This window comes from Pterocles gutturalis, unplaced genomic scaffold (genome assembly GCF_000699245.1).
Source record: "Pterocles gutturalis isolate BGI_N339 unplaced genomic scaffold, ASM69924v1 scaffold14457, whole genome shotgun sequence".
Lineage (NCBI taxonomy): Eukaryota > Metazoa > Chordata > Aves > Pterocliformes > Pteroclidae > Pterocles > Pterocles gutturalis.
Genome location: NW_010115602.1, coordinates 3,851 through 14,072, shown reverse-complemented (window position 1 = coordinate 14,072; position 10,222 = coordinate 3,851). Strand labels below are relative to the sequence as shown.

Here is a 10,222-nt window from a genome sequence, read left to right as displayed (position 1 = left end):
TGCAGGGAGGGATTTTTTTTGGAATGCAGGAGGCAGTAAGGAAGGCTGCAGGTGGATGGCTGTAAACAGAAAACTCAGTGGAAGGTAGGAGGCACATCAGAGTCAAGCACTGCAGTCCTTACAGAAGTGAAAAAACCTTGTTTAATGCAGCTGAGAAGGAATCAATAAAAAGATATTAAATCTTTCCCATTAAAAATGGCTAGATAGAAAAGCTACATGCAAAACACCTCTTTGCAGTCACAGAAGTATCCCTAAATATCCCTAATTAATTACTCTTTTGAGGTTTCCTAGGCCCAGCATGTTACATAGTGACTTGAAATAATAAGGTTTTCAACACTTTATTTTAGGTGTGGTTTTGCAGGAGAAACAGGACCAAGATGCATTATTCCTAGTGAAATAAAGAAACCCAATGTCGCAAAGGTAAACTCTTTTATCTGAACTGTTTTACCTTTACAATGTTTTGTATTTTATGGTATAGAAAGAATCTGCAGATACATTTTCTGTCCATCATAATCTATTTTTCCTTATCTTATAGCTACTGCTATTAAAAGATTGTAACTAGATACAAGTAAGTGTGATACCAACACTGATGTTAATTGGCACTCATCAGCCATGCAGCTTATGTCTGGGGCATTTATTGAGAAATTGCTTTGTTTAGCTATGTTTTTTGGTTTTTTTTTTTCAGTAGAGGATGGCAGCTTTGGAAAACTAATGTTGAGATAAGTTACCAGTATGAGAAATTAACATTAATAACTCTGGAATTTAGCTATAGGATGAGTTTATGAGATGCATTGTTAAGGACATAGAGAAAAATCAGGCAGGAGTATTTATTTTTATATGTTAGGTTATATATGTTCAGATATAATATGTTATCATATATATATTTCTTTATGTATAATCACTGCCTATTATTTAAGCTGACCCTGGATATTTTTACTTTACAGCCCATCAAAGTTGTTCAGTATAATATTAATACAGAAGAGCTATATTCGTATCTGAAGGAATTTATCCATATGCTGTACTTCAGGTAAGAGATACGTGGATGTTAGTTATCCAACCTTCTGCGGCTCTTTTATGAGTACATTGAAGTGTGACTGGAGACTGCTGTCTAGTTGAGTAAGAAAATGGAAACAAAATTTTGCAGATGGCCGCCTGGCTGTGCTCTTGCAGGAGAAATTCAGTGGTGCTGAGATTCAGGTTATATTACAGTTAGTGTCCTGCAGCTTCAGTTGCTCTCTAGAAATAAAAAGGGTTTGGTCAGTTGCCTTTTAACTGTGGCACTCATAAAGGACTTGATGGGAAAGTCATTACCGAAGGAGTGGTGCTCGTTTTGGTAGGGTTGAAGCTCATATCAGTGCAGAACTCTCTCCACATGACAGTGGTTTGGAAGGAGGAATCTTAACCTGTGGAATATTTGTAGTACATCTTTTTCTTGTATTTTTAGTAGCAGTAGTGAATAATGAACTTGGACTTATTTTTATTTCCAATCCTTATTTTTACACAGTAAAAATCATCCCTTGACACAGGGAAACAAATACTTCATTTCTGTGCTTCAGATCTTCTGGTGTGGGTTGTTGGGTTTTTTTTCCTGTCCTCAATCATCTCTTTGAAATCAGGACAATTCCATCCTCTTCCAGTGAAATCAGGAGATCTGTATCATCATTCTTCCTCTTTTATGGACACTGTGTGTGACACTGGACAAGTCTTTAATGGCTATTGTGCATGCCTGGATTTGCGTTTCTTTATATTGATTCAGAAGTGTATAACAGATATTCAGAACTACAGCCTGCTCTAGAACTTGTTTTCTGTAACCCAATTTCCTAACTTTCTTTTAGGAATACGTTGGGGTTTGTTTTTTTGTTTTTTTTTTTTGTTTTTTTTTTTTTTTTAAATTTGTGACAAAGATTTGGGGATCTGCTGTAGAAAATGTTATCTAAATGCAAATTTTTAGGATTTTTGAGGAGAATGGAATATGAAAATAAGGTAGGTCTCATCATACGTGCTTAAACTTACCAGTTCTGTTTTACACATCTTGCTTTTTTAGACATCTGCTGGTGAATCCCAGAGACCGCCGTGTTGTGATCATAGAATCTGTCTTGTGCCCTTCCCACTTCAGAGACACGCTCACAAGGGTCCTTTTCAAGCACTTTGAGGTACTTGTTTTACATAACTACTCTATGTGCTTGGCACAGCACTTGCCAGTAGAAATTTTACTTAGAACCACTACCAGATGTGGACAAAGAAATGAAAATAATGCCAAAGGAATGAGAGAGGCAGAAAGAAGATGAAAAAAAGCTGATGGTCACCTGGCGAAGTTGGGCTTGGAGATGGGGCTAAAGGCAATTTTTGTTCCATTATGACTCTTCATGAGGCCACAAAACAGGAGCTATTAATGAGAATCTGAAAGGTTTCTCTGGATTGTGTGAAAATAGAGCTCATATCGCACTGTTCCAGACAGATCCAATAATCCCCGTTGAGCACTGCGTGAAGCCAGAATTTATATTTAAACACTTGTTAGTGCTCTGTCAGCAAATCTCATGACTTCTGCCAGAGTCAATATCTTTGCCTAGCATGTGATCTAACCTCTGGCTGTGCTCATTTAGATAAGAGCTTACCTGAAATTTATTATCTGCTCTGCTTAATCAGTCTTTTTGAAGAAAAGTCTGAACCTAATTCTTGCTTAGTTCTAAGGGAAAATGTTTTGGAAGGTAAATCCATACTTCTTCAATTCAGATAGAATAAAGGTTAAGGATCTTCTGTAAAAAGTGGTGAAACTAATTTGTCTGCAGTACTTCCTCATTGTGCTTCCACAGCACAGTTTACCACCTAATCTTAAAGTTCTGCGTAATTCTTTCCTACTATTGATAATTTTTTTCTGATGACTTGAAATTGCTGAAAGATTTGAGTGATTTGTTTGGGTTTTTTTCCTGGTCTCACAGGAAAAAAATGTGTCTCAGATAAAGCACTTACATGCAAAATTGGTTGTTGAAAATGACTCATGACTTGGAAAGTCATATTTTGATGGAGAGACTTTGTAACTTATTAAGAAGCCAGCTAATACCGATGTGAGGTTAATTCTGGCTGGCTAGTATTTCCATTTGGTGCAAAGAATAAGAATGGCATATTAACACAGGGTCAATATTATAACTTGTGTCTCTGGTCTCAGTGTTGTTGCCCTTAAATGCAGGATTTATTGAACTTGCTCATTTAATTCACACTACAAGGTGTTCCATTAAAGGAACTGTTGCTATTTAGGAAACTTGATTTATGGAGTTCTGGGAGAAGGAAATAATTCTCGTGTAATTTTGACTCAAGTTTCCACACTGCTTTGGGGAAAGTGTTAAATAGCCATTGATTGCTGTGAGGTTGTGTGCAACAGTGTGGTGTCACAAGGCACACTTTGGTGGGTTTTCTGGCACCTTTGTTCACACCTTCAAGTCTTTATGCAACATTTCAAGTAGCTGTGGTTTAGTTTCTTTAATTTCTTTTCCATGACAGTGACAATAAGAAACCTGACCTATGTCTTAAGATGAGTTCTATAGTTAAAGCTCGCTTTTCTTACAAGCTGGTTCCGAGATTCATTATTACAGAAGTTGTAGGTGAACATAGATGAACGTAGAATTTAGTCTGTTGTCTTTTGTTCATTGCTACACTACCTTAAAAACTAAATGAAAAATGGATACTTCAAAGTCACAGTTGTTTGGGTTTTGCTTTTAATATGACATTGGGGGAAAGCATCAGTGCTTTGGGTGGTTTGATCCTTTTCCCCGCTTCTGTCAGTTGTCATTTTGGTTTCCATGTAGGTACCTTCCGTTTTGTTTGCTCCGAGTCACCTGATGTCTCTGCTGACACTTGGGATCAATTCTGCCATGGTGCTAGACTGTGGATACGCAGAAAGCTTGGTGCTGCCTGTATCCTTTAATAATACACAAACAAAATTTTCAGCAATCAGGCTGTCGTGACAAAATGACATTTTTATGGGCTTCAAGTGTGCTAAAAAGTAATAGGAACAGATCAGCCAGCCTGGCTTTTGACTATAAGATATCATGACTTGCGGAATCTCTTCACAGCTGACGTGCTAAATCAGTGTTCCCTCAAAACTTGGGAGGGGTGGTTCGTAACTTCAGCCTTTATATATTAGAAATTAGTTTTCAAGAAAGGCAGTTAGCAAGTGTTTCCAAGAGAATGTTGAGGAGAAAAAAACATTTAGTTCCAACAGACTGAAAACTCATAACAAGAAAGGAAAATTTCCTGATCTTCGTGTAGATATATGAGGGAATTCCGATTCTGAGCTGCTGGGGTTCTCTTCCTTTGGGAGGAAAGGCTATCCACAAGTAAGTTCACAGTTATATATTCTGTCTTTTGCTGGTGTAGTAAAAGCTGTGGAAATCAGAGCTGCTTCAGTTTATATTTAGAAGAATGTAACTGAAGAGAATAAGTGCTGTCTCTGAAGCATAATATAGAGAATTAGCGTGAGTTAATAGCTGTCTCTGACTAACTCACTGTGTGATATTTTAGGGAGCTGGAATATCAGTTGTTGGAGCAGTGCACAGTTGATACAGGATTAGCCAAAGGACAAAGCCTTCCATCTGTGATGGGTAAGATCTGTTTGATGTAGCACGTGTGCTGTGAACTTGCACTGGGGAAAGTAGATTAATACTAACAGTGAATAAAATGAGGTTAGTATTCACCGCATCTTCTGTGTTCTACTTTCATGATTTCTTTCTCAGTATTCAACAAGTGTATTATTTTTATGATGAGCCACTCATAACAGTAGGTTTGAGTAAAGGCCAAGATAAAATTTCTGTAGTAATTTTTCAGTCTGTTTTGAGAGAAGACAAAAGGTTTTTTTTCTCTTCTTAATATTCTTTCTTTCTTATAAGTCTTTAAAAGCTGCTGTTAGGGTGAAACTTTAATGTACTAAATGTAATTCAAACTTAGTTTCATTTTTAAATTCTCTTTCTGCTTACAAAGCTTTTGTTCTAAGTCATTTTTTTATTTCAGGCTCAGTTCCAGAAGACATAGTAGAGGATATAAAAGGTAAAATTTTCTGGTTCATGAGACTCTCATTTATTAAATTGTGCAGTGGAGAGTATGATAATAACAAGTGTGCTGTACTTTAGGAATTTATTTTATCTTCTCAGTTTCTCATATTCCTTACCTACTGGAAGAATTTGCAGTGTTCTTCCTCTTTGAAAGCAAAACCAAAACCACACTGAATTCCTCTTTCAAGTTTAGCCTTTGCATTGTCAAGACGTAGTTTGTAGATATGTTTGGTAATGTAGCGCAGTAAGAGTGTTACGCTATTGTAAATATCCTGTGATCAGCACATCAAGTTATCTTGGTCTTGCATTTTTAACTACTGACGTTTTGTTTGCTGTGAGTGAAGATGTACAGTGTGTATTTTACATGGGACTTAGACTTAGCAGATCTGATGTTCAAAGCCTGTTATTGTAGATACATTTTGGTTGCACATGCAGAATTTAAGCAGTCTTAACATCATGACATGAGAATATTTTAAGTTAATTTTGTTTATAAGTTAACTAAGAAGGCTCAGTTTGCCTTAAAGTCAACTTTGAAAAAAACCAAACAAACGTATAAAAGACATTTTGGTGTGTTAATCAGGTAGGAAAGATGCGTCAAGGACTACATTTACACCAGAAAAAATAAAGTGTATCTTTGGGTGGAGCTTGGATGGGATGTATTGTTATGTAATGTTTCATGTGCAACAGATATGAAAATATATATAATTGTAGGAAATAGCAACTAGTATATATCTCTTGGGCCAAATTAGGAAGAAGTCCATCAGTCCAAGGCAAGACAACGTCAGTGCAGCTGGTGCTTTGTCAAATGGAAGGTGCTTTTCTAATTCCTGGAGTTGAACATGATTTTCTGAACAGTTCTGGTTTTCATGCAGTCTTTTAGAATCAGATATAATACGCTAGGGTTGAAATGAAGATTGCCTGTGTATTGAAAGTTGTTTCTTTGGGACAGACATTTGTGAAAAGGATTCTCCTTATGTATTTATTTGTATCTGGCACAAGTGACACTATCAGCTGGAATACAAATGAAACTGTGCTCTGTCAGTGTTGCCTGGAGAAAAAAACCCTCTGGAGTTCTTAGGTTGCTGAAGAGTTGCACTAGGAAAAATACTGCATGATTACAGCTTGTTTGAAAAATGAACAATGTCTTATTTGAAGCCGTGATGCCAGACCCGCAGTGGTGTGTGCAACAGCAGAGCACAACCCCTGCCACCTTGTGGTAACCGAAAGCACGATCCTCCCTCTGTCTGTAAATCTTACGTAGCTTGGCTGCGAGAAATCTTGCCTGTCCTAGCATTGTTTCAGTGTCAGCTTCATTTAACTCATGGTCTAGATGGCATCTGAACTCTGCTGTAGTGTAGAGATCGTTTTCTTTGTATTTATTTGATAATGTCTTGGACCAGCAAGGGCCTCAAGTATTCTTCTCTAAATTAAGCAAAATTATTGTCTGTATTGATGATAAAAGGATCCAACAGTGTCTCTCTTCTGCCCCTTCCTTTTATTTTATGAAGTCCGCACTTGTTTTGTGAGTGATCTCCAACGTGGGCTGAAAATCCAAGCAGCCAAGTTCAACATTGATGGAAGTGCTGAGGTGGGTGGAGAGTGAAGCTTATCCTAGACTTTGAAGTGGATGTAGCCTTTTTGGCCTCTAAAATAACACATGTATGTTTTTATTTCTAGCGTCCTTCACTGCCTCCAGACGTGGATTATCCTTTAGATGGAGAAAAGATTCTCCATGTAGTTGGCCCCATCAGGTAAGAAATTCCGTAGTTGAATATTTATCTTTAGGAGGATATATTTTCGACTCTAAAAGCACATACATTTTCATAAAATTGAATTTTAGTGAAACACTTGCATATGCTTTTTATGTCTCTTAAATTAAGGCTCTGTGCTGGGCACGGTGCAAGCCCGTAATAAGAGGTGTCTGCTTCCCCAGAGAGCTCACATCAGGATGAGAGCAAACAGATCGGAGGGATGGGGGAAACAGAAATGGAGTATTACTGCAGGGTGATGAAACAGGTTTAGTGAAGTGAACAGGGCATTGTCTCCTCCCCGTTGGCACCGCCTGGTGCGTGGACTGTATGACAGAAGAAGGGTGATGATGTGTTGTCAGCAGGAAGTCCGTAGTTATTGCCAGCCCTGCTGTTCCTGAGTGTTAGCTCACAGTGTAGTATCGCTTTTCATGAACACTCATTTCCTGTCTTTTCAACAGAGACTCCGTTGTGGAAATACTGTTTGAACAGGATAATGAAGAGACATCTGTTGCCACTTTGATCTTAGATTCACTCATTCAGGTATCTTTACATCATAAACAATTTATTGAATGGCTCCAGCCTTAGAGAACCTGCTGTTATAAATGACTCTTCCCAGAGTAACACCCTTCTGACTGCAGGTTTTGTTTGGTTTAAAAAGTTCAGCACAGCATGACTCCTAAGGTTCTCCCACATGACAAATGCCTGTGGGGTAGCAAGTCACCATGTGTCATCCACTCTGTGACAGTTTTCTTACTCTTTGGTGGGTACTGCAGTGTGTCCAGGAGAGTTTTCTAAGAAAGGTAGTACTCACCTCTCAGCAAAAGTAATAAACTGGCTTGTATTTGTTTCAGGGTGAGGCTCTCCATACGTAATGATGAAGGAGTAGCCAATACTTGGTGTTAACAGCTTAAACTGAAATAACAGAAGTATTCTGTTTCTTTTCTCAAGGTGTTTTGCTCAGAGTTAGACTTTGTGCATCCTGCAGACTGCTGATCTCTACCTAAGATAGAATTCATTTGGACATCTCTATTACAGGCAGTATGTTAGATATATGATGGAAAATTTTCTTGGCATACACAAACACTTCATTTCTTATATTTAGGAAAAAAATGCATTAGAAAACCACTATAAATGGAAATTTTCATTATGTGGTGGTGTATCTATGTTAATTAAAGTTGACTTTTTGTAGTTATTGATGCCATTTAAATTAGTTTGCTGAGACGTAATTTATTGGAGAGCCATAGGCTTGGATGACATGACAAACATTTCAGTTAGAATTCCTTATGAAAACAAATTGTTTAACAAGATCTGTGCCTGGATCCGCCACCTCTGTACCTCTAGGCATTTACCTTGCATCACTCATTAGCCAGAGGAAAGACAAACGTTAAATTTACAAGTGTTAAACAGCATCCACTTGCTTCTGCTGGACAAGAGGACCACAGCAATCTGGAATTTTTTTTCAAAGGGATAGCACAGCTCTGCTTGTGAGGGGCAGGCTGACATAGCTTGGTTTTCTCCTGCCTTTATGCCTTCTAGTTGGGTTGTCTGATGCATAAGGCAAGCTCCAGCAGAAACCTTTTCTGCTGCTGAGACTTTTGTAGCACCTTTCTCCTGCATGGGACTAAAAAGAGTCAATCTCATATGTAACAGTTTTCCCTCTCTGACCGACTGAGTTTCTAACAGACCTTTGAATGCTTGTTCATGTAGCTGAAGCTAAAGTTTTGTGGGTTTTTTTGTTCCTGTTTGCATTAGTGTCCAATAGACACCAGGAAGCAGCTGGCAGAGAACTTGGTAGTTATCGGTGGCACCGCTATGTTGCCAGGATTCCTTCACAGGCTCATGGCTGAAATCAGATACCTGGTAGAGAAACCGAAATACAAAGAGGTGCTTGCCACAAAAACCTTCAGAATTCACACTCCACCTGCCAAACCCAACTGTGTGGCCTGGCTGGGAGGTAAGAATGAAAGCGGCTGTTAAACAAAGGTACAAAGTGGAGAAACAAACCTTCCAAGTGGGATTTGTAATGAATAAGTAGCAGGAAAACTTAAGCAAACTGTTGAAATTAAGCTGCATTGGAGCTTTGTGGAATTGTGATGCCCTCCTGGAAGAAGTCTTGTGCAGTAAAGCTCCCTCAGGGCCATTTGGAGGGCAGAGTGGCACTGCAGATTGTGGGTGCTTTACATGGGTGACAATCAATCTGAAACCGCGGTGTGGAATTTGAGGTGTTGGCTCCAGTGCAGTGCAGGGCTCCTGCCATATGGTGGCACCAGTAAAGTGATGAAGCAGCGCAGGGACCTGCTGCGTGTGGGAAGAGCTGATTATTGAAAAAACAAATATAATTACTGACTGAGGAGCTGTGAGCTACGGAGAGGCCGGAGGCTGCTAGCTCCCTGTGCTGTTCCCAAGTGCCAACAACAAATACAGCAACTCTGCTGGATTGGTTGCTGTTAGGGGAAGAAGAAGAGCTTTCTGTCACTACCAACTCTTCTAAGGAAGGTTCTGAGGTTGATAAGAATTAATGCTTTTCTAAGCTTTCAGTTAATAAGCTGAGCCCATCTGGTATGTATGAGGAACTAACTTTAGCTGTAAAGGTAGATCTTTATTTCCATGTGCTTTGATATGTAAATGTTTAGGAAATTTTAGCTTTAAAACTTTTTCAGTCTACTTTTAGGGTTTATATGCATGGAGTTGTCTGGTACTTTTCTTCGCTGGCAGTGCTAGCCAGCTGCTTTGCTCTGAATCTTCTCACAGCTTGTGTAAACTTCTTACGGGTATTGTGTGACACCCTTTTGGGGAGAGGAAATTTCCTTAAACACAGGGTGGTTTGTTTGAAGTTTTTAAAAATCGAAACTTTTAGGAAACTTTGTCATAAGAAGCAGGTCGGCTAGGCTCAGCAGAGACTAGATGATTCTTTGTTTTCACGTACTTTCAAGGGACATAAATGGCAGCAGTTTGGGACTAGCTGGGCTACTGAACAGTGGCTAGATCCTTTCATTGCTTTAATTTTGGGGACAGAGCTGAAAAAGAATAGTTGAGATTCTTGATGGGAAGAAGAAGAAGAAGAAATTCAGTACATCAAATTAATGCAACGTTTTTGCTTTTTTTTCCCAATGATGTAGGAGCCATTTTTGGAGCACTTCAGGACATACTTGGGAGCCGGTCTGTGTCCAAAGAATATTACAGCCAGACAGGCCGCATACCTGACTGGTGTTGTCTTAATAATCCTCCGCTGGAAATGATGTTTGATGTTGGAAAAGCACCCCCACCATTGATGAAGAGGGCTTTTTCTACTGAGAAATAAGCACCTAAATGCTACACAAGGATTGTCCTCATCTCTTTCAGATATATGTGCATTGGCTTTTTTTTTTTTTAATCAAGTAATTTGTGTGTAACACTATGAAATATGAACAATGTGGATGTCTTGGG

At 38.7% G+C, this 10,222-nt stretch overlaps 1 protein-coding gene across 1 annotated transcript; it reads left to right on the top strand.

The window, feature by feature from the left end:
- Positions 1–347: 347 nt before the first annotated feature.
- ACTR10 (actin-related protein 10 homolog (S. cerevisiae)) lies at positions 348–10,222 on the top strand (the record flags this gene model as incomplete). The annotated part of the gene is made up of 12 exons (XM_010075243.1): positions 348–420; positions 945–1,027; positions 2,045–2,153; positions 3,804–3,911; positions 4,267–4,334; positions 4,519–4,598; positions 5,005–5,040; positions 6,554–6,633; positions 6,723–6,796; positions 7,255–7,336; positions 8,549–8,750; positions 9,916–10,222. Coding segments are annotated over 12 exons (1,177 nt in total), but the record flags the coding sequence as incomplete, so codon positions are not given.